Source organism: Vipera berus, assembly GCF_964194415.1.
Source record: "Vipera berus genome assembly, chromosome: 1".
In the NCBI taxonomy this organism is placed as follows: domain Eukaryota; kingdom Metazoa; phylum Chordata; class Lepidosauria; order Squamata; family Viperidae; genus Vipera; species Vipera berus.
In genome coordinates, this window is record NC_138202.1 from 184474561 (window position 1) to 184499395 (window position 24835).

Genomic DNA, 24835 nt, shown 5'->3' on the forward strand with positions numbered 1-24835 from the left:
GACGGGTCTCTTTTGGGGGGGGCACCTGTTACTCACGTCACTGAACCGATCCGATTGGAGATGGGCAATCACTGGGAGACTTTACGGTTTATAGTGGTGCCTTCTATGACCGAGGCGGTTATTTTGGGGCTCACATGGTTGGATCGGTGGGGTCCTACGATCTGGTGGGAGGGGGGTAGCCGCCATCTCCGGTTGGGGTTGGGCCCACAACCTCCGCGAGAGCACGCATTCTTGGGACCACTGCACAGGGGGGAACGGGAGAGGGCCTGTGCGGGTGGGTTAGCACACGAGGCTCAGGTACCCCGTGAATACTCCGACCTGTTGGACGTCTTCAATGAACGGGAGTGCGACACGCTGCCACCTCATCGCTCCACGGACTGCGCCATTGAGCTGGAAAAGGGTGCTAGGCTACCAAAACCCCGGATGTACGCCATGTCCCCGAAAGAGATGCAGGAACTCCGGCGGTACATCGACAAGAACCTGGAGCGGGGATTCATCCAGCCAGCACGGTCTAGGATGGCGGCGCCCGTGCTGTTTCGTGAGAAAAAGGATGGTGGGCTTAGACTGTGCGTGGACTATCGCGGTGTGAACGCGGTGTGCGTTGAGCACCTTTACCCGCTCCCACTAATGAAAGATCTGTTGGCCCACCTGGCTAAAGGTCGGGTCTTTACCAAACTGGACCTCAGGGAGGCCTATTATCGTGTCCGAATCAAAGCAGGGGACGAATGGAAGACGGCGTTCAACTGTCCTCTGGGTAGTTTCCAGTTTAGGGTGATGCCGTTTGGGCTACAGGGTGCTCCCGCCGTCTTCATGCAATTGATTAACCAGGTCTTGCATGAATTCTTATATCGTGGGGTCTTGGTTTACCTGGACGATATCCTGGTTTACACCGAGACGATGGAGGAGCACGTCGCCTTGGTTAGGCGGGTATTAACGAAATTGCGGGACGCACGGCTCTTTGTGAAACTATCCAAGTGCGAGTTCCACCGGCAGCGACTTGATTATTTGGGGTACAGAATCTCTGCAGGGGGGGTAGAAATGGATCCAAAAAAGGTGGAGGCCATCCAGCAGTGGCAGGCCCCGCGGACACGGCGGCAGTTACAAGCGTTTCTAGGTTTCGCGAACTTTTATCGCCAATTCATACCCTGTTTTGCGGCCATAGCCCTGCCACTTACGGACCTACTTCGCACACGACAACTAACCGTACGACCACGTCCTGGATTACGGGTGGGGTGGACTGCAGAGTGCCAACGAGCTTTTGATACGTTAAAAGCTCTTTTTGCTAAAGAACCAATCTTACGACACCCAAACCCTGCCCTGCCTTTCGTGGTCCAAGCCGACGCAAGCGATGTTGCCCTCGGAGCCGTCCTTCTCCAACGAAACAACGATGGGGTGCTTCAACCATGCACTTATGCGTCTAAAAAATTGTCTCCTGCAGAACGTGCCTGGGCAATATGGGAGAAGGAGGCTTTTGCGGTCCGCTGGGCATTAGAACTGTGGCGACATCATTTGGAGGGGGCTGTCCACCCGTTTGAGGTGTGGACGGATCATAAGAATCTGATGGCATTGCAGACACCCCGACGGCTGTCCCCCAAGCATGTACGGTGGGCACTGTACTTCCGTCGGTTCCGCTTCACATTGAAATATGTTCCGGGGGGGAGGAACTTCCTGGCGGACGCGCTGTCACGTATGCCACAGTTTGAAGGGAAGAGGAAGGACGTTGTACAAGCGCTTGTGCCTACCGGAGGTCCAGATCAGGAAGGGGACACCGCTCTAGCAGCACAGGACGAGTTCTGTGAAGAGCTTCGGAAGGCCCTTCAGGGGGATGCCTGGCTACAGGCCCACCCAGAATTCGTTGCCATGCGTGATGGCTTAGCCTGGCATGGGACCCGACTTTATGTACCAGCCCCTTTGAGGGAGCGAGTGCTGTTTCGGTGCCACGACACCAAGCAAGCTGGACACTATGGGTTTCTGAAGACCCTGCATTTGGCACGTTGGCAATTTTGGTGGCCGCACATGGCAAAAACGGTGGAGGACTATGTACGGCGATGCCACATTTGTGCCACCACAAAACCTATGGTGGGAAAACCTTTGGGCCTCCTACAGAGGGTGGCTGATCCTACTCGTCCATGGCAGGATATAGCCATGGATTTCATTGTTGAGTTACCCGACAGTAAGGGCCATAACGTTATTTGGACGGTGGTAGACTTATTTTCTAAGCAGGCCCACTTTATTCCCTGTAAAGGGTTGCCCTCAGCACGTCGATTGGCTTGGCTCTTTGTAACCCACATCTACCGTCTACATGGAGTGCCACGCCGTATCATTTCGGACAGAGGAGTTCAGTTTACGGCACGTTTCTGGAAAGAATTTGTTAAATTCATCGGGTCAACCCAAGGACTCAGTACGGCGTACCACCCTAGCACCAATGGCACAGCAGAACGGGCCAATGCTGCCGTTGAGCGATATCTACGTTGCTACGTATCGTACCAGCAAACCAACTGGGTGGATCTTTTAGCGTTTGCGGAAGTAGCGTATAACAACGCTGTACATAGCAGTACGGGGTTTTCCCCTTTCAAAGTGGTTATGGGTAACGATTTTGTCCCCATCCCCGAATGCAGCCCGGGGCACGAGGATCCCTGTCAGCCACAGGAATGGATGAGGCAGATTGAGGGGGCCTGGGGTGCAGTGAAAAAAGCGTTGGAGCGGGCTGCGATAACGAATAAGGAGCAGGCTGATAAGAAGCGAAAAGCGTTCGCAGTCCCGAAGGTGGGGGACCTGGTCTACCTGTCTTCTAAGTATCTGCGTGGCCAGGTTCCCTGTAAAAAGCTAGGGCCCAAATACATCGGACCATTCCGGGTGGTACAGGTAATTAACCCCGTGACAGTACGGCTGCAACTACCGAAGATCCTGGGCAAACTTCACCCAGTGTTCCACAGTAGCCTACTGAAGCCTGCCACCTCAGGCGCAACGGCGGTGGGAGAGGGTGGGCCTGGGCCCATCCATGGCGACCATTATGAAGTCCAAGAGATCCTTGACTCCAGGGTTCGTAGGGGGGGTGTCCAGTACCTAATCAAGTGGAAGGGATATCCTGTGGAGGAGGCGACGTGGGTGGGGGAGGCTGATGTGCATGCTCCTCGGTTGGTGCGGGCATTTCACCGATTGCATCCCGGTAAGCCCAGGGGAGGACGGGGGGACACCGCGGATAGGGTGGACGATCACTTACCTCTTGTGTCTTCCCCTGCAGGAGGGGCCCTGGTAGGAGGGGCGGCATGTCGCGCCCCGCGGGCTCGACACTCACCGGCGCCGGTTTCCTCTTCTTCTCGATTCGAGGGAATGCCTATCAGCTCGGGTCGGGAGAACGCCCCTCAGCTGCGGCAGCACCATCGGCCTCCACGCACGACCGCCGAGCCGGCTGAAGCCCCGATGGCCTGCACGCGCGTCGTGCAACCCGGCCCCGCCCTGCTAGCTACGGTGGCCTCGCAGGGTCCTAGCCTCAGCTTCGTCCTGCCGGCTACGGTGGCCTCGCAGGACCAAGGGCCCAATCCAGATGGTGTCTCGGCCCCTGCAGCGCTGGCGGGCGGGGCCCTCGGCAGCGGAGCCCGTTCACAACAAGGAAGGACTGGGGGCTTGCTAGCTTTGCGAGGGGGCCAAGCAGCAGGGCGGAGGTGTGTTCGCCACAGAAGGGAAGGTGCCGGGAGCAGGGACGGGGGTGGGGGTGGTGACTGGCGGCGATGGGAAGGGCGTTCGCGGGAAGACTCACCTGGGAGAGAGAGGGTGCCGGGTGGCAGGGCGGGTTGCAAAGGAAGGTGTTTGGCAGAAAACGGGAGTTAAATAGGGGAGGGGCGGATGAGGGTGCGGCTGGGTGGGGCGTGGGTGTCTACAGGCAATGAGTATTTAACAGCGTTGGATGCGGGTAGCAGCCAACGCTGGCTTTGTTCCGTTTGAAGATCGTTTGCTTTTGCTTATTAAACCGTTTTGGAAACTCAGCTTTCGTCTCGGTTGCTTGAATCTCCTGCTCTCCGGACGAGGTTTGAGATCAGTTCTGTTAATTTCTCTGTAATCTTTTCATCCATAACCTTAGCTAGTTTTTCTGTTAACTTCTCCTCCAACTTTTTGTCCATTATCTCAGCAAATTGTTGCATTTGCTTTTCCATAGTCTCTTGCAGCACATTCTGCAAATCTTTTACTGTAAGAGCTGATGCAGATATGGGTGCAGGGGACAATAAAGTTTTCAACGAAGACTGCTGCACCAGAGCAGGAACTTAAGAAGATATAGCCGCCATTTTCACCCACTATTGTTAGCTACGCACTTCCACTTACGAGCTCAGCAAAGTCCATTGAGTTAAAGATCAAAACACCATCTTCACCAAAATCTCCTGCATCGCTCTGCCTGCGTCCTCGTTCTCAAAAGTTCTTCCTTGCTAGCAGGGATGGTTGCGAATGCCCTGTTCTGCTCCAAAAAACCCGGAGCAGAGGCGCCTCGCAGTCCGGAGCATGCCCAGGCTTCGGGGGGGCTCAATCCTTCAGCCGCCAAAACGTTAAGTTCTGGCGGCCCCGGAGAGCTCTACCCCTACCTGGGCGCTCACCCACTCCTCTTCTCCTGAGGAGGGGGCTTCCGAGCCACCGAAACAGCTGATCGGCGCTGTTTTCGGTGGCTCTACGGAGCCGCGAGGCTGACAGCCGAAGAATGGCTGCCTCCGGCAACGCCTTGCCATCAAGTCCATGTCTGGCAGATTTCTGACTTAAAGGGTATGAGATGTGATAACAAGCAACACTAGGGAAGTACAACACAGATTTGAATTTTACTTTTCAGATTACTGAGAAACATATTAAATGTGCAAAACAGAATGTATCTTACATTTGTTAATTCAGAGAAAGCATACGATAGGTTTGAATTACAGAACATTCTGGATGAATATTAAGTTAAAGGTTGATTGCTAAATGTAATTAAAACAATATAGGAGGGAAGGAAAGCAAGTGTGAATAGTTCAACAATGATTCAAAATTGATCAGGAGGTGAGACAAGAAGGTGTGATGTCCTCTTGTTTTTAAATATATATTTATGGATAAACATATAAGTAATGCTGCTGATTCTATGCTATTGTTGGCTGAGAACCTAAATGATTTGCAGCAAATGTTAGATGCAATAAGGAGAATGGTCTGAAAATTAATGTATCAAAGCTCAAAGCAGCTGTCTGATAAGAAACAACTGCAAGTTACTAAAGATGGGGAAATGGATGGAGAAATTTGCAAATGATGCTAAAAAGTATCAGTAGTACATGGTGTTACGTTTGTAGAAAGAAGTGGAAATGATTTCATATGAGTTTGTTTCTGCCCACATTGTTAAATAAAAATGAGAGTTGTATGTGTCAAAAGAGAAACAATAGTTCAGTGTAATAGGCATCTGTGTAAAAATACATGCAAAAATGATCAAGAAAGATTAATTAAATTTAATTAATTAAAGAATTAATTCAAGAATGCTGACTGAATGTGGACTAAGTACAAAAGTGATTGACCAGTACAAATAAGTTACATTGAGCTGGTTGGGCCACATAAGGAGAATGAAAGAGGCTCAAACTGCAAAACAAATATTTGAAGTAGAGTGAATATGTCAAAAGAAAAGGGAAGAGAGGAAAATATGTAGAGTTCGTCACGAACAAAAGCATGAGAATTTTAAAGAACACAGGGCAATGGATAGACTGTTATATGGACATATGGACACAGTGGAAACATCAAGTTCTTTGACAGTGGTCATACATCTGATTAGCACAGCCAATTATGTAATTATGAGATCTTTATGTTTGACTCAATGACTTCTGATTTTTTTTCTCTTTACTTAAAATGGTGATTTAAAAGTCATATTATAAGGTACTCAGAAAGCATACCACAAGTCATGTGAAAATAAGTCATGTGGTCTCTCTCATAGATTTGGATTCTTACCTGTGTTCAAAGGCTGGCAGTGCCATTCTCCAATACCCCGGCCATAACAGTAGCACTGATATCTCACTCCATGGGCATGCTTCTCCCATGAATCCCCAATCTGGTAAAAGGTCTGACTTTCTGAATCTTGACACTGGTCTGAAAGTGGAACACCAAACAGTTATTTCTGCTGGCTTAGAGAATAAGCAGATCTTTGGATGGCTGCTGAAATTTCCATATAAATTTGATCCCAATCAGTTACTTTTGAACTTATTGAAAGAAAATATTGTGTGAGTTACTCTATTTTGTGACTTGAACAGAACAGACTCAGCAAGAATCTTTCCTCATAAAAAAACCCCTTCAAGTTAATATAACAGACTTAAGTTTCAATGTGATTGTTTGCTCCAGATTTAATATGTAGGATAACAGGGAGGAAAAAAAAGAATATATCCCAACGCCCAAGGAAATATTGCATTAAAGTATATTGCCTAATGTACAACTGCCATATGTAGTCTGATGTATTTTGGATATACAGTTGCAAGAAAAAGTATGTGAACCCTTTAGGATTACATGTTTTGCATGAATTGGCCATAAAATGCGCTCTAAACGTCATGTAAGTCACAACAATAGAAAAACACAGTCTGCTTAAAATAATACTACACAAACATTAGCTGTTGTCATGTTGTAATTGAACATAAGATGGAAACATTCACAGTGCAGGGTGGAAAAAGTATGTGAACCTTTGGACTTAATAACTGGTTGACCCTCCTTTGGCAGCAATAACCTCAACCAAACGTTTCCTGTAGTTGCAGATCAAACCTGCACAACGATCTGGAGTAATTTTGGACCACTCCTCTGCACAAAACTGTTTCAGTGTAGCAATATTCTTGGGATGTCTGGTGTGAATCGCTCTCTTAAGGTCATGCCACAGCATTTCAATCGGGTTGAGGTCAGGACTCTGACTGGGCCACTCCAGAAGGCATATTCTGTTCTGTTGAAGCCATTGTTTTGTTGAATTATTTGTATGCTTTGGGTCATTGTCCTGTTGCATCACCCATCCTCTGCGGAGCTTCAGTTGGCGGACAGATGGTCATACGTTTTCCTGCAAAATGTCCTGATAAACTCTGGAATTCATTTTCCCATCAATGACAACAATCCATCCAGGCCCTGAGGCACCAAAGCAGCCCCAAACCATGATGCTCCCTCTGCCATGTTTTACAGTGGGGATGAGGTTTTGATGTTGGTGTGCCTTTTTTTCTCCACACATAGTGTTGTGTGTTTTTCCCAAACAACTCGATTTTGGTTTCATCTGTCCACAGTATATTTTGCCAGTAGTGCTGTGGAACATCCAGGTGCTCTTTTGCAAACTTCAAACGTGCTGCAATATTTTTTTTGGACAGCAATGGCTTCCTCCGTGGTGTCCTCCCATGTACTCCATTCTTGTTTAATGTTTTCCTTATTGTAGATGTGTCAACAAAAATGTTAGCATGTGCCAGAGATTTCTGTAGGTCTTTAGCTGACACTCTAGGATTCTTCTTTACCTCATTAAGCATTATGCGTTGACTTCCGGGTGGCAAGGCTCCGTTGCCGGCAGCCATTTCGGCTGTCAGCCCCGTTGTTTCCGTAGAGCTGCCAAAAACAGCGACGATCAGCTGTTTGGCAGCTCAGAAACCCGCTCCTCAGGAGAAGAGGAGGGGGTGAGCGCCCAGGCAGGGGTAGAGCTCTCCCAGACCGCCAGAGTTGAAACTCTGGTGGTTGAAGGATTGAGCCCCCCCGAAGCCTGAGTTTGCTCTGGACTTCGGGACGCCTCTGCTCCAGGGCTTTGGAGCAGAGCAGGATGCAGCAACCATCCCTACCAGTGAGAGTGAACTTTGGATTACTTGGATGCAGGCAGAGCTGTACAGGAGAATGTTGTCAGAGCAAGTATATAAACTTTAACTCAGTAGATTTTGTGGAGACTTTTAAAAGTGAAAGTGTGCAACAGAATTAAGTGGGTGAAAATGGCTGCCAAATCATCTAAAGTTCCTAGAAGCACGGGGGCCTCGCCAGTTCAGCAATCTTCATTACAGGCTTTAATGCCCACCCGGCACCTGCACCTGCACCAGCCTTGACAATAAAAGATCTGCAGGATGTTTTGCAAGAGGCTTTGAAAAAGTAATCTCAACAATTAGCTGAACTTATTGAGGAGAAGAACACAGAAATAAGGGCAGACATCTTACTTGCACTTCAAGGCATGGCTGTTTGTATTGAACATTTGGATGAGAGAGTGGAAGAACTTAGCCAAAATAGTGTGAGATTAGATGCTAACATGACGGATGCTGAAACGGTGATGGAAAAGATTGACGACGATTTATTATTGGTTCAGCATAGAGAGATGGAATTTGCTGTGAGAATTAGAGGGATGAAGGAAGACCCTAAGGAAAATTTGAAAAAAGTAGTTTCAGAAGGCCTGGAAGAGGTTTTGGGGCACTCAGCAGAAGATATTATGGTGGATATAGATAAAATATTTCGTGTTAATTCCTGGATTGCAAGACAAAAGAAACTACCTAGAGATGTGGTGGTTTATTTTACAAAGAGAGCAATTAGAAATGAGGTTATTCAAGCCTTTTATAATAGCAAATTTGCAGTTGCAGAGCAAGACGTTTTAATTTTAAAAGAGATCCCTCCAAGAATTTTAAGGAGAAGGAAAGAGTTTGCTTTTTTGGCAGAAGAATTAAAAAGATGGGATATCCAGTTCAGATGGGAGATCCCAGTAGGTATGGTGGTGATGTATGCAGGCACGAGATATCGTCTTCTCACAGTTACAGGCACATGATTTTTATGCCAACATTTTGAAGGCAGTCCCCATACCACTTCTGGAATCCAAAAGGAAGAATGGTGAAGGAGAGCGTCAACCACAAAGTGAGAGTACACAAGGTGCTGAAGGAGTCACGCAGCTGAAAGATGGAGAATTCCAGAAAGTTACAGGAGTGGATCAGATTTCAGTATCAACGGAGGAGGTCAGAGACCAAAGAATAACACGCACTGCAGCTAGACGAATGAGACAAGAGCAAGAACAGCAGAGTTATGATGGCATCTCAAAAACCTACTTACAGTGAAGCAGTGGGAGGAGCGAGGCCAAAGAGAGTGCAGGTGATTTTGGAAGAGGTGCTCCAAAAGCTTCAGGTCGCAAAAGATGGCGACAAAGCTTCTAACCTGGAATGTTAATGGTCTAAATTCACCACATAAGAAAGTATTTCAATATCTAAAGCAATTTAAAAACGATATTATTTGCTTACAGGAAACACATATTCGAGCGGCTGATCAAAACTACTTGGTAAACTTTAGGTTGGGCACACAGTTTATTGCTTCTGTGCCTGATAAGAAAAATGGAGTTGTTATTTATGTTAAGAATACTTTAACAGTGAGTTTAATTGAAGCAGACAAACAAGGAAGATATGTTATAATTGAATTATCAATAGAAGGCAAGAAAACGCTTTTGGTTGGACTGTACGCTCCTAATCAACAGCAAGGAGATTTTTACAATTTACTACACAGCAAGATTATTCAGTGGGATTATAAATCTTGTATTTTTATGGGAGATTGGAATGGCGTCTTGGATGTACAAATGGACAAGGGAGGCCTTTTTAAAAGCACACCAAGTCATGCTAAACTGCCTAAATCTTTTTTTGAGATGAAGGATGACTTGGAATTGAGAGATGTTTGGAGAGAAAGGAACTTGCAAGAAAAAGACTTTACTTTTTTCTCCGACAGGCATCAATCTTTCTCCAGGATTGATTTTTTATTAATTACTAATGATATTTTTCCTAGGATTAAGAAGATCAAGATTTGTCCAAGAACTATATCTGATCATAGTCCAGTATGGTTGGAGATAGAAAAAGATAGTGGAGATAGACGGTCTTGGCGTTTAAATGAAAATTTGTTTAGATACCAGGAAAATGTGGAAGAGTGTAAAAAACAGATGAATTTTTTAAAATTAATATGCATAAAGGTACTTCTATTGAGATGGTTTGGGATGCAAGTAAAGCTTATATGAGAGGTGTATTAATATATTTGAATAATAAACATAGACGTAAACTGGAATTTAAGAGGAAAGAATTAGAGGATAAATTAAGAAAAAAGAAAAGGCTTTAATTCTGAATCCATCTGATGGGAAGATCAAAGAGGTAATTACTTTATTAAGGGGTCAGTTTGATACGTTAATGGCAGATCAAATGGCAACTAACTTACGGTATGCTAGACATAACACTTTTTGTAATGCTAATAAACCGGGTAGATGGTTAGCTTACTTGTTAAGGAAGAAGCAAAGAGCTTGTAATATAGATAGAATAGAACATAAGGGTAAAGTAGTGTATCAGCAGAATCTTATTAAAAAGACTTTTGTTGATTTTTATTCTAAGTTGTATGCTAGAGATAAGATTAGAGATGTAGATATAGATGAATATTTGATAAAAGCCAATATTCCTGTTCTTACACAAGAACAAAAGGAAGGGATGAATCAATTGATAACTGATGAAGAAATTTTTCTAGCAATTAAACAATTAAAAGTGGGTAGAGCACCGGGAACTGACGGTTTGACCACCGTTTACTATAAAAATTTACAGTTAGAAATGGTGGAATCTTTAAGGGAACTGTTTAAGAAAATTCAATTGGGAGGAGGGGTACCTCCATCGTGGAAAACTGCTTTTATTTCGTTGATCCCAAAGGAAGATCAGGATGCCACCCAAGCCAAAAACTACAGACCAATATCGCTTTTAAATACTGATTATAAGATATTTGCAAAAATCTTAGCTAACAGATTAATGAAGGTAATGCAACAAGTGATTCATAGTGATCAAACTGGATTTATAAGTGGTAGACAAATGAAGAATAATGTGAGACACATTGTAGATCTACTGGAATTTTTGGAAAGAAATAATCAGATCCCCGCAGCACTGATCTTTTTGGATGCTGAAAAAGCCTTTGATCAATTGGATTGGCAATTTTTGATGAAAGTATTAGAGAAAATGGAATTTGGGGGGAAAAATTTACAACCTATTAGGGCAATATATCAAAATCAAACAGCCCGTATAATAGTAAATAACAGTTTGACAGAACCATGTAATATTGAAAAGGGTACAAGGCAGGGGTGTCCGCTGTCACCTTTATTATTTGTTTTAACATTGGAAATATTACTGATTAAAATACGAGATTCGAATAAAATCAGGGGAATCCAAATAAGAGATAAGGATTATAGATTGAGGGCGTTTGTGGACGACCTGGTTATTACAGTAACTCAGCCGGATTATTCAGTTGTAGAATTGATGGAGATAATAATGTTATATGGGAAAGTTTCTGGATTTAAGATAAACATACAAAAAACTAAAATATTGTCTAAGAATATGACTGTATCACAAAAGGCTGTTTTAGAAGAGCTAAACTTTATTGGGAAGAATTGCAGCAGTGAAAATGAATGTTTTGTCAAAATTTTTATTTTTGTTTCAAATGATACCTATACTTAAAAAGGATTTAAATTTGGAGAAATGGCAAAAAGGAATTAATAAATTTGTTTGGGCAGGGGAAAAGCCACGAGTTAAATTTAAGATAATGCAAGATACGCGTGAAAGAGGCGGTCTTAAAATGCCTAATTTTAAATTATATTATGAAACTGCTGCTTTGTCATTAATAAGTGACTGGTTTAATTTAACACAAGGGAGATTATTAAATCTTGAGGGTCATGATTTGTTATTTGGTTGGCATGCATATTTATTGTATGATAAGAAGGTGGATAATGTGTTTAAGATACATATTTTAAGGTATGCTCTGTTGCGAGTTTGGAAAAAGTATAGACATAAGTTAAATTATAAGATACCAATTTGGGCAATACCTAAACATGCAATAGAAAATATAAATGTGGGATTTAAACATGATGAGACTACATATAAGGAAATCTTAAGTTTAGAAAGGAATGTATGGCAATTAAAGCCATATAATATTTTAAAAGAAAAGATTGTACAAACTTGGTTTCAGTATGGGCAACTACAGGCAAGATGGAAAGAGGACCAGAAAGTTGGTTTCTCGATGATTGATGAAAATTTGGTAAAACAAATTAGAGATCAAGGTCAAGCACATATAAAAAGGATACTGTATTTTCCAGCGTATAAGACGACTTTTTAACCCATGAAAATCTTCTCAAAAGTTGGGGGGTCGTCTTATACGCCCAGTCGTCTTATATGCCGGAAAATAGTACATAAATCAATCGAGCGTCCCCGTTCGTGCAAAGCAACTTCAAGCCTCCTTAGTCCAGTCCCCCCTCCAATGTGACTCTCCCTTCCCACCCCCAAGAGCCTCTAAGCCCCTTCCCCTCCCCCTTGCAAACGCCAGCCCCCAGGAGCGGCAGGAAGCCCCTCACCCTCACCCAAGCGGCATCTGAGCATAAGCAGAGCGCACCCTGCTACCCGCTATCTCTCCCGGCAGTTGTCTTCTACCCCTGCAGGAGGACCCTGGGTAGAGGGGGCGGCATGTCGGGCCCGGCAGGCCCGACATTCAGCAGGGCCTTGAGACCACTCACCGGTGATCCGGCAGACGCCCGCATCCGGCCTCGCAACCAGCCGCAGAAGCCCGCGCCTGGCTTTCCTTCCCCCACCCACACCTGGCTCCCGGTTCCTGGGCCCCGGCCCCAGCCACGGGCCAGCTCGCCAGCGATCAGGCCGACAGACTCCCGGCTGCCAGACGCTGCGCTTTGGGAGACACTCCCTGGCGGGTCGGGGAGGGAGCGGGGTTTTTTTGTATTCAATTTGTATTCAATAAAAACAATTAAGCATTATGCGTTGTGCTCTTGCAGTCATTTTTACAGGACGACCATGCCTAGGGAGAGTAGCAACAGTGCTAAACTTTCTCCATTTGTAGACAGGCTGTCTCACCGTGGACACATGAACATCAAGGCTTTTGGAGATACTTTTGTAACCCTTTCCAGCTTCATGCAAGTCAACAATTCTTGATCGTAGGTCTTCTGAGAGCTCTTTTCTGCGAGGCATGGTTCGCATCAGACAGTGCTTCTTGAGACCAGTAAACCCAAAACAGGTGTGTTTCTAAAGGGCAGGACAGCTGTCAGCAACACATCCAATATCATCACACTGATTGGAGTCAAGGTTGGCTCACTCCTGGCTCCAATTAGCTCTTGGAGAAGTCATTAGGCTAGGGGTTCACATACTTATTCCACCCTGCACTGTGAATGTTTCCATCTTATGTTCAATTAAAACATGACAACAGCTAATGTTTGTGTAGTATTATTTTAAGCAGACTGTGTTTTTCTATTGTTGTGACTTACATGATGTTTAGAGCGCATTTTATGGCCAATTCATGCAAAACTCCCAAAGGGTTCACATACTTTTTCTTGCAACTGTAATTCTCAGCCAAAGACACTGCAGAACATATTTATGTCAAACAAACAGCTCATAAAACCTCATCATACAAAATATTCTAATTTAGACAAAATACCACACCAGAACAAAAAATATAATTTAAGAATGTAATGCAATGTAGTGACTTATAGTGCATTATTTGCAATGCACCTGGATGTGGTGCATCAATCTTATGCACTAAACAAAGAAATGCACTAAACAAAGAAATCTTCTTCGGAAAAGAAGAGAAAAACTTATAAATTCATAAAAAATCATAAACTCATCATCCTGCTCTGTATACTTTTGTATATATAAATTTCCTCATAATTTTATTGATTCCTCAATATCTCAGATTAAAAGCTAAAAAGGGAAATAGGTTGAAAAATATCTCCCTACCATTATATTAAGATGTTATAGAAGCACAATGGTTGGGCTTACTGCTGCAAAACTGCAGAAAAAAGTCAGAAATTGCGTCATTAGGCCATCCTGGTTTTTGCAACCCAGATCTGTTTTCCATAGAAACTATTGCTATTATAAATCAGTTTCCATTTTAGTGCAATGGGTGAAATAAACTATTGTGGTTCACTCAATAAACCATCGTTAAACATACCACTAATGAGTAGGTGAACCAGATAATCTAATCAACAGCAGATGGAAGGACTCTCAGAAAGTAACTCTGTAATTTTAAAAATGCCTTGATCTGGCATTTTCAGCAGTACAGCCATTGGCAAAGCAAAAGTTGCTTCCAATTCCCCACCCCAGGTCTGGCCTTGACAGTGGCTGGGAGAGAAGGAAGGCACTGCATTCCAGAGACTTCTATTAGTTCAATAGGCAGTTGAACAGCTTTGAGGTGCTGGGAAAGAAGGGGACAGGCTATAAAAAGCCTGCAGTTATGGAGCTTCTTGACATTCCTTCCTGTAATTAAGAGAAAAGCTTTGCCAAGGAATTGATTCAAAGTTTTTGTCTTAATTTGTGTCAGTACTTCCTGCACAAGGTGGAAAAATGGCTGTTTACATATGTTTTAAATCCTAAACAATGCCTTATGCAGACTCACTTGATATGGTTCTAACTGGAGTTGTGTCCATTCAGTAGGAAGCAAATTGACTGCGTAGTTAAACACTGACCTATTTAAAGTTTCCGGCATCTAAGAAGCTAACCTAGTGAAATCTGGATCTTTTTAAATTCCAGAAACCACCACCACCCCCCAAAGATAAACAGCTTCAAGGAGAACATTCAGACATGTTTAATCCTAATCTGCAGCCTAAAATGATATAGTCAATATTCATAAATTTGATATGTCACTCTGTTTTAAAGAAGGATTAAGGGTGACATGATAGCAGTGTTCTAATATTTGAGGGGCTGCCACAAAGAAGGGGGGGGTCAACCTTTTTTCCAAAGCACCTGAGAAGCAATGGATGAAAACTTATCAAGCAGAGAATAAGGAGAAATTTCCTGACAGTGAGAATGGAACAGCTTGCCTCCAGAAACTATGGGTGCTCCGTCACTGGAGGTTTTTAAGAAGAGATTGGACAGCCATTTATCTGAAATAGTATAGGCAGGGTCTCCTGCTTGGGTAGGGGGTTGGACTAGGGTCCCTTCCAACTGGTATTCGTTTAGTCCCAGCAAAGTGTGGGAATTCACAGCAAGTTCCCAAATGAAGTGGTACTCAAAGCTCCACCTCACTTAGCCTTGTTCTTAACATGTCTCTTCATCCTATCCTAAGGAGAATAGAATAGAATAGAATAGAATAGAATAGAATAGAATAGAATAGAATAGAATAGAATAGAATAGAATAGAATAGAATAGAATAGAATAGAATAGAATAGAATAGAATAGAATAGAATAGAATAGAATAGAATAGAATAGAATAGAATAGAATAGAATAGAATAGAATCTGGAAGGGACCTTGGAGGTCTTCAAGTCCAGCCCTCAAGCAGGAGAAACTATAATCGTGGTGGCGAGTCTGGGCATGCACACCGTCGCCCCAGCCCTAGGTATTCAGCTGGGTTTTATAAAACGTTTTCGCGTTAGGCCTCCGCTGTGTGCAAAAAAAAAGATTCAATCAATCAATTTCAACTTCTCGCAGAAAAAAAAAGATCTTGCAAAGTTGGAATTGATTGATTGAACTTTATTTTTAGTCCCACACAGCAGTGGAGGAAATGACGCGTCGGAGCTGGAAAGAAGGTGCCGTGTGAGGGTGGGGGTGAGCGGCGGGAGCAGAGTGCTCCGTGCGGGGTGGGTGGGGCAGGGCCTGTGCATGTGGTGGAGAAGCAACGCAGCGGCACTAGCATGGTAGTGGACCAGTTGCTTCCCCCCCCCCTTTCCAGACACCTGCCAAAGCCGCACAGGGTAAGGTTGCCGGGCCACCCCCACCCAGGTGCCCTTGCCTCCCCAAAGCATTTTTTTTTTACTAACCTGCCTTTCAGCTGCATTCCATTTCTCCGTTTGTTTCTCAGCCTTCGCCACATGTTTGTGGGACTATCGGGGGGGAAAAAAGTTCCAAAAGACTTTCTAACTTCTCGCGAGATCTCAAGAAGGTAGAAAGTCTGATAGAACTTTTCTTTTTCCAATAGTCCCACAAACACACGGCGAAGGCTGAAAAGTGAATGGAGAAACTGAATGCAGCTGAAAGGCAGGTTAGTAAAAAAAACGCTTGGGGGAGGCGAGGGCATCTGGGCAGGGGCAGGCCCAGCAACCTTACTCTGCATGGTGGCGGAAGGTGGGGCACGTGCCCTTCTCATGCCAGGCCAACTCCTGAAGCTCCAGGTTGGCTGTGCTGGGCAGCAGTGTGCAGGGTATTGAGATGGGGGCCACCAGGCCGACCAAAGCAGCAGGGGGAGCACCAGAGACTTGGGGAGGGAGAGCGCTGGGCAGTCGGGCCATTGGCAAGAGTAATGAGTCTGAGCAGAAAGTGGCCTCAGAAAGATTGCGAAGTTGGAATTGATTGACCTTTCCCCCCCCCCAAAAAACTTTTTGTTTCCTTGCACATGGCGGTGGCGGATTGCGAAGGAGCAACGGCACGGGACTGGAAGTCATGTAAGGAAAGAAAGGCAATTTCTGGGGGAATGAGGATTTCTTTCCTTATCTACCCCACTCTGAAAGAGAACTTCACAGCTCTGCCTACAGAGCCACCAAAGCTGTAGCTGAATGGGAAGGTGAGGGGGAAACCTGCCCCACTTGTTCCACAGCCGCTTTCAGCCAAACCGCATTTGCAGCAGCATTGGGCGCAATACGCAAGGTGGCAAACAGCTGCGTCACGCCAAAACTGGCTGTTTGTCACCTCCTGCCCAATGCCACTGCCATGAGGCTGCGGAACAAGCTGGGCAGTGGTAAGAAACTGGTATACCAGTTCCTTACCTCTGCCCAACTTGTTCCGGGGCCTCATTGCAGTAGCATTGGGTGCAACGTGCAAGGCGGCAAATGGCCACGGCCAGAGGCAAACAGCCGCAATGCACGAAACCGGCCGTTAGCTGCCTCCTGCCTAGGGCTGCAGAACAAGCCAGGCGGTGGCAAGAAACCAGTATACCGGTTCCTTACCTCCACCCGGCTTGTTCTGCGGCTCATGGCAGCTGCATTAGGTGTGACGCGCGAGGTGGAAAACAGCCACGTTGCGCCAAAACCGAGGGGCCGGCAGGCTGTGGCTGATGATGGACACAGTTGGCCCCCATGCGCTATGTGCGGGAGCTGATGGTGTCAGACAGCAGGCACTCTGGCTCCTGCCTCGCCTTGCCCTGCAGCAATGGCACCTCTGCCCTCTGCCTTGCCTCACCCCACAGGACGAGCCTCCTGCTCACTGTCCCACCTACCGGAGACCCCCTGGATCTCCCCCAACCCTGTCTGGCCCCCACAGGCGCCCCTCCCCACAAGCAACATCAGTGGCCATGCCCACCCCGGACATGCCCACCCAGTCTGCCGTGAGCACCGCAGTCATGCCCACCCAATGGGCCACGCCCACCCATTGGGCCATGCCCACCCGACACCCAACGGTACATAAGTGGGTTTTGGGTTGCAGTTTGGGCACTCAGTCTCTAAAATATTTGCCATCACTGACCTATACCATCTCAGACAAGTGACTGTCTTAAAAACCTCCAGTGATGGAGCACCCACGATTTCTGAAGGCAAGCTGTTCTACCGGTTAATTGTTCTTACTGTCAGGAAGTTTCTCCTTAATTCCAGGTTGCTTCTCTCTTTGATCAGTTTTCAACCATTGTTTCTTGTCCTGCCCTCTGGTGCTTTGGTGAATAACATGACCCCCTCTTCTTTGTGGCAGCCCCTCAAATACTGAAATACTGCTATCATGTCTCCCCTATTTCTTCTTTTCTTTAGACTAGCCAAACCCAAGTCCTGCAGCTGTTCTTCATGTTTTAGTCTCCAGGCCTTGGATCATCTTAGTTGCTCTACTCCAATTTACACCCTTCTTATCTTACCAGGCATGAAAGGGGAATGATAAAAATTAGTGTGACAAATGCAGCAAACAGCTAAGGAAAAAAATTTTTTGTTGAGATCAGGCAAGGAATGGTCAACAAGTTCTTAGGAATACATTTGCCAGAATACATTTGAAAGAAGGATATCCAATTTAATAATATGATTTTCAGCCCAAGTAATGATCCTGCTTTAAAAACTGAGAACTGCAGGATAAATTAATCATGGAATATAGATGAAGGGGATGGAAATGAGATCTAATCTTGAGAAAGAACTATTTAAGAGTTCTGTCTTTATCACTAGTTTGCACAATGCACTGAATGAGAAATTAGTTAACTGTGTAAGCCTAATGTGTTATACAAATATAGCCTGTGTGTTTGATTTATGCTCCTGCAAACTTAGAAAATTAGATTTGAAAAAACATGATTAAATATGGTCTGCAAACCATAAACATTGTCTGTATTCCATGCTGAGTGGATTCATACAAGCTAAACTAATACAGTATTAGATATTCCTTCAAAGGATACAGTGTGTGAACCTACAACCTGTAATGTTTTATTCAACCAACCATGGCTACAATAATGGCTTAATGTAATGGTTATAAAGGAAAATAAATAAAGGTTATTCTTTTATAAATTGTATAAAATGTAACACCAACACCAATGAATTGTATCAAATGTAACACTAAGATGTGGGGTAATCTATTTCCTGCTCAGACAGAGAACTCACAAATGGTAATCAACAAAGTTCTTTTGAAATGTTAAAAAGCTTCTGAGAGACAGAAACATTGGCCCAAGGTGGAAATTACAACCAAGGTGGAAATTACAACCAAGGTGGAAATTACAAGGAAACGAGATAAGATCTAGATAAGATCATAACCGATAGATGGAAATGGTCAGAAGGACCCCTTTAGAAATAGGAAACAACTTCAAAGAATGACTTAAGCTTCTTAGGAATGGCTTGTATCATGAAAGAGTATAAAATGCCTGCTTTGAAACTTGCTCAGTGTACTCTTTGAACCCAATCCAAATTGGGAAGGGTCTAAGAGGCCGCGTTTGCAAACGCTTTTTTTTTATTGAAAAGTTTTACAGTACATTTTATCTTTAACAATCCCCCCTCCCCCCACCCCTACCTAACCCTCCCTATCCCTCCCCCCCATTCCCCCTCCCCCCCCACTTCCCAGAGCTAAGTACAAGGTATAAAAACAAAGAACAATCATAAACATCCATATGCTAAAAACAATAAACTATTAATTCTATCGCCCTCTAGCTCACATAAAATGACTACAAGCTCAAACGCTTTTTTTTTATTTTCAATTTTCTTTTCAATACATTTTTGCCTTTGTTAACCAGACTTGTCTTTGAGTTGTGAGTATCAAATTTTGGGCTTTTAAAATCTCACAGTTAGACCTGCTAATATTTTAAATAAGAAAAAAAAACTTGGTATCTATGATAATATATTATCTGAACATAGTTTCCTCAATTCAGTTTTCTGGTTGACACAGGCTAAGAACACGGACCAGGTTCAAACAACATACTAGTCTAATCTGGGCTGACCAATATGTAGTTGAAATTATACAGTCACAAAACACTAGTGGTAGTCTGAGGGCTTGTTGTGGACATATTAAAAGCTCAGAAATCAAATATATCATTTTATTGTTGAACCAGTTTATGGATATTTTTAAAACAACTTTATTAAATTTTTAAAAAGACAAAATACAAAGTAACAAAAAAGGGGAAAGGGACTCAAAAGAGGAAAGTTTATGGGCATTTTTTACTAAAAAGATAGCAATTTTATTCTTAGGAAATTAGATTACATCTGATTCTAGACCACTGAAGGATGCTGTTCCAACACTTGCTTTATGCTCCCGCCCATTCACACCAGAAAAAAAGTGCAGAGGGGGCTGGATTCTTTACAAAACCATAAAGCTGCCATATTTGATGGCATGTACCTGAACTGCTAAAGAACTGTGGGCCAGCAACTAAATGTTGGCTTGCTTCTTTTTTAGTTCTATGCTATACTCAGGATGGCTACCTCCTATATTCAGGAAGACCAGAATTACTGCAATTTTGAAACCAGGGAAGGATCCAAACCTTCCCCAAAGTTACAAGCCAATTGCTCTTCTCTGTGTCACCTACAAACTTTTAGAAAAACTTGTGTCAAGCAGAATAGTCCTAGCAATAGAAACTGTAATCCAAGTAGAACAAGATGGATTTTGCCCAAAATGTGATTGTAGCGATCAACTAATTTCCTATCTAGAAAATGGATTCCAAAGGAAAATGAAAAATACCTCCATTTTTCTTGACCTCTGTCTGGAGAGAAGGACGTCTCAAACTAATCAAGGTTGTAACTTGTCATAACACCATTGCCTTGACTGACAACATGTTGACTAATGGGTTATTTCATGTTTCCACAAAATTCAATAGAAGCACGTATTGTAAGTTGAATAATGGACTACCACAAGGATCAGTGCTCTTCCCTGCTCTTTTAAATTTGTATATCCATGACCTTCCTGAAGCTGTTTTCAAGGATTTTAAGAAGAGACTGGACAACCATTTGTCTGAAATGGTATTGGGTCTCTTGTTTGGGTGGAGGGTTGGACTAGAGGACTTCCGGCATCCCTTCCAACTCTATTCTGTTCTTTTATTCTTTCTATGATCATGTGTATTCATCCCACCAAGCTCAAAGAAAGTCTGGAATGGTATAGGATCACCTGCCACGGGCAGGGGCTTGGAATAGAAGACCTCCAAGGTCCCTCCCAATCCTATTATTCTATGTTCTTTGAAGAGGATATCCTTTCTCAAGATCTCCAGAAGCTCAATGACTTCAAAAACGGTGCCTCCAAGCAAGCCTAACAAAAAACAGAAATAGCTACATTCCACCTCAGCAACAGGTACACAAATTACCAGTCTTCAGTGAAGTTCCAGAATCATATTTTATAATGTAATAACTGTAACAAAGTACACTGGACAGATCACTAACTTTCTGAAAACACCTGGGAAAAGCAGGTGCAAAACTGAAAAGCTACAATTATTTACTGAACAGACTGGCTGGAACATCTTGGAGTGCTGATACTAACATCCCACAGACAACAGCCTTGGCTTTGGTTTATTCCACAGCTGAATATTGTATCCACACCCAAATGGTCAATGTCCACCAGACAATGTGTATCATGTCTGTTACATTGCATCCCACTCCTGTGCACTGGCTATCAGTACTTAGCAATATCACACTGCTGCACATTAGAAGACAATAAGCTCATCTGGCTATGGTCAAGAATGTTAAACAACAAGGCCCTCCCTATTTACCAGGACAATGTGCAGCCCATCACAAGATTGAAATCCTGTAGGCCAGCTTGGAAAACAGCTATTCACTTAACATCTACCACCCAGTTTAACCCTGAGAATGCCTGTGTCACGTCCCTTCAGAACGCTGCCATCAGGAAGGAGAGGAGGAGTACACATTATTGTGGATTGAGGCTGTTTCTGCATTTCCTGCATTGTTTCTACTTTTGCTTTGATGTATCTAGATAGGAATTAGGGAGGAGGAATACCCGCCGGGCCATCTGTTTAGATTCCTACCGCCTAGGAAGAATGAGGCCTTTCAGCTCAAAGTTCTCACAAAACCTTCAGACCAGCGGATTGGCTCCTGATGGACTTTGGTATTGGGGTGGAGCTGAAGAAATTGAATGGCAATTTTTTCTCTGCAATCACTTTCTCTCAGTAAAAGAGCCTCTTTGAAACAATGCCTATTTCCTGAACTGTGCTTTCCTGAGGGGACAGCTGGGGCAGGTCCCTACATTAGGCAGAATCTGCATAAAGGACAACCTGGAGAAATACCTGCCCTACCATGGGGACTGTGCAAGAGATGTCTAACCAAGGTAGAGACCAAGAAAAAGTGAAGCGCTGGGGGGAAGATGATGCCAAAACTCACCCCAGTGCAAGCCCCATCAAAGAGATGGAAAAAGCTGCCAGCCTGGAGCATCCTCAAAACCAAGTTGGTCTCTTGGCGTGGGGAAGAAGGAAGACTGGGAGAGGAGGATGAAGGGAGTCACCCTCACCTGAGGCAGCTGACAACATGGATGGAAAAAAGAGTTAGAGGCACTTGACAAAAATGAGGAATCTGCCCCTGCTGATGCCCTCATGAATCAAGTGATGTGTTTCATGATGGAAGCATTTCAAGACCTAAAAGCAAGAGCTCAAACCAGAGCAATGAGAGGAGATAACCAATGAGACTGAACCGCAAATGGGAGGGAGAACTTCTCCCCCAAGCACCACAGCAGGCATGGGCGAAGCTTTGGATGAAGCAGCAGCTGCTGCCGCCAGGACCCCAATGCCAGGGGGCTCCAGGAGAGCGAATGCTCGGAGAGCTGGAGATGGGTGGTCACCAATGCGAACACAAAACACCCCACCTCGGAGTGAAATTTGACGGAAACCCCCAGCAATGCAGGTTCTTCCAAGCCCATGTCCTCACCTACATGCAGGAGTACGGCTATGAGATCCCCGAGGGGGGCAAAGTCAGGTAGCCACCCTGGCACTGGAAGGCATTGCCACCAGGTGGATGGTGATCCTGCACAATGCAAATGCCCAGAGCTGTGCAATTTCAACCACTTCATGACAGCCATAAGATGGCTCTTTAAAGACCCACTGGCCAATCGCAAAACTCAAGATTGCAGTAAAATGGTGAGACAGGGGGGTTGGCCAGTAGCCAAGTACACCAAGGAATTTCAGGATCTGGCCTGTCAGCTCTACTGGCTGGAGGACATCCTCATGAGCTGTTTCAAGGATGGCCTGAACATCAATGTACAATACCTGTATTGCAAGGGGAGGGGGCTGCACACCTCAACTGGTGTATGCTAGCTGAGGAAGCCAAAATCAACCAAGCCCATAATAAGTAGCACTCCAACAGTTTGGAAAAGCTTGCCCCCAGAGAGGAAGAGGAAAGCACCCAGACCTCAATCCCAGCTGGTACGTTTCACTGCCTGCTTGAAGTGCTGGAAGGAAGGCCATCAAGCAGCCAAATGCAGACCAAGAATCCCAGCCAAGAAGAGAGAGCAAGCACCAAGCAGGAAAACCACCAAACCACAGCCATGAGTGAAGGAGACGGCCCTGAACAGCACTGAGATCATGGAGTTCGACGCTTCACCCAAATGGAGGGAGGGAACTCTGACCACACCAGAGGAACACCAAGGGTTCTCGGACATTGACAATGAGGACGAGCCCTTGGTAAGTGGGCCGCTCATGCCTGTGACTATACCCATAGAATTACACCTCCCTGATGCTGGGAAAAGCATTTCCCTAAAAGTCCTGCTAGACTTGGGGTGTACCAGATGCTTGGTTAGCCCCACTTTAGTGGAGAAGTTGGGGATCCACTTGAGAAGGCTAAAAACACCCCATCGCCTTCTGCCAACTACATGGATCAGCTGCAGGAGGCATCCTGGCTACTTTCGCCACTGTAACCCTGGGGATGAAAATGGGAGCCCACTCTGAGACTTTAAGCTTCACAGTACCCCTGGGAATGAAAAGACCCCTCATCCTAGGGTTGGCCTTGCTAAAGAAATGGAACTCACAGGTGGACTAGAAGAAAGGGCTCTTGAAATTCCCAGGGAGGGGGAAAAACCCACAGGTTTCTGAGCATTGCACCCCTCCACCAGGGGGTCCTCAGCGGGAAGCAATGGCAACTGCAAGAGGAGAGCAAATGCCAGGTATAACAAAAGAATACCAAGACCTGAGAGATGTGTTTAAGCGAGCGTGGGTCAGATGAACTCCCTCCCCACCAACTATTGAGATTGTTCCAAGGACCAAGTTAAGCCCAAACTTTACTCAATGAACCCAAGGGAGCTAGATGAACTGCATGCTTTCATTGATAAAAATCTAGCCCAGGGGTTCATCTAACCAGCCTCACCTAGGTGGCAGCCCCCATTTTATTCCAAGAGAATATCTCTTTCTGTCTGTGTTGATTATAGGGGATTAAACGTAGTATGCATGGAAAATGTGTACCCCCTCCCCCTCATGACGGACATGTTAGCCCACCTGGCCAAAGTTTTTTTTTTTAAAAAAAAATTAGACTTGCGGGAGGCTTATTACCGCATCAGAATCAAGGGAGGGAACAAATGGAAAACTGCTTTCAACTGCCTGCTAGGCTGTTTCCAGTTCAAAGTACTGCCCTTTGGCCTGCAAGGAACATCAGCAGTGTTCATGCAGCTAATAAACGAGGTGCTCCATGAACATTTGTACAAGGAGGTTCTAGTGTACCTTGATGACATTCTTATTAACACAGAAACAAAAGCGGACCATGTAAAGCTGGTCAGAGCCGTACTGAAAAAAGTCCTTGCAGCCAAATTGTATGCCAAATTATCCAAATGTTGAGTTTCACAAAGAAAAAATCAACTACCTGGGCTATCAGATCTCCCACAAGGGGGTTGAGATGGATCCAGAGAAGGTGCAGACGGTGCTGGAGTGGGCACCTCCCTGGACCAGAAAACAACTGCAAAGCTTCCTGGGATTTGCTAAGTTTTACCAGCAGCTCATTCCCTCATTTGCTCAAATAGTGCTACCCATCACCAACTTGCAAAAAAAACAAAGGAGGGGACAAACCAAAACCCTGCTAACCCTTGAAATGGACTATGGAATGATAGGCAGCATTCAAAAAGAGACTTTTCTCTGCCGAGCCAGTGCTAAAACATCTAGACCAGACATGTCAAACACAAGGCCCGGGGGCCAGATCCGGCCCACGAAGTGGTTTCATGTGGCCCGCGAAGCCATCCTGGAAACAGTGAGGGAACGGCCCCCACTGCCTTGGCCCTGATCCAGAGACCCTCCTTCTGCCAGAGACCCTCAGATCTGTCCCACTCCTGCCCAGGCCCCCCTAGGCACCCTTGATGTGAACGATGTAGAGCTGGCCATGCCCACCCAGTAGGCCATACGCACTCTAGCCATGCCCACCCAGTACGCCACGCCCACCAAGGCCACACCCACCCGGCCCCCTAAGGGCAACCGCAATGCTGATGCGGCCCTCAATGAAATTGAGTTTGACACCCCTGATCTAGACCAAGGAAAACCTTTTGTCATTCAGGCCAACACCAGTGATATCGCGGTGGAGGCTGTGCTGTT

At 45.1% G+C, this 24835-nt stretch overlaps 1 protein-coding gene across 6 annotated transcripts in view; it reads right to left on the reverse strand.

Annotated features, from left to right (window-relative positions):
• The window catches only part of FN1 (fibronectin 1), a 162893-nt gene that overhangs the window by 99803 nt on the left and 38255 nt on the right, over positions 1–24835 (reverse strand). For all 6 annotated transcript variants that reach the window (XM_081313321.1, XM_081313320.1, XM_081313319.1 and 3 more), the window contains exon 13: positions 5941–6078. In XM_081313321.1, coding sequence (XP_081169447.1) covers positions 5941–6078 — 138 coding nt within the window. The remainder of the gene's footprint in view (positions 1–5940; positions 6079–24835) is intronic.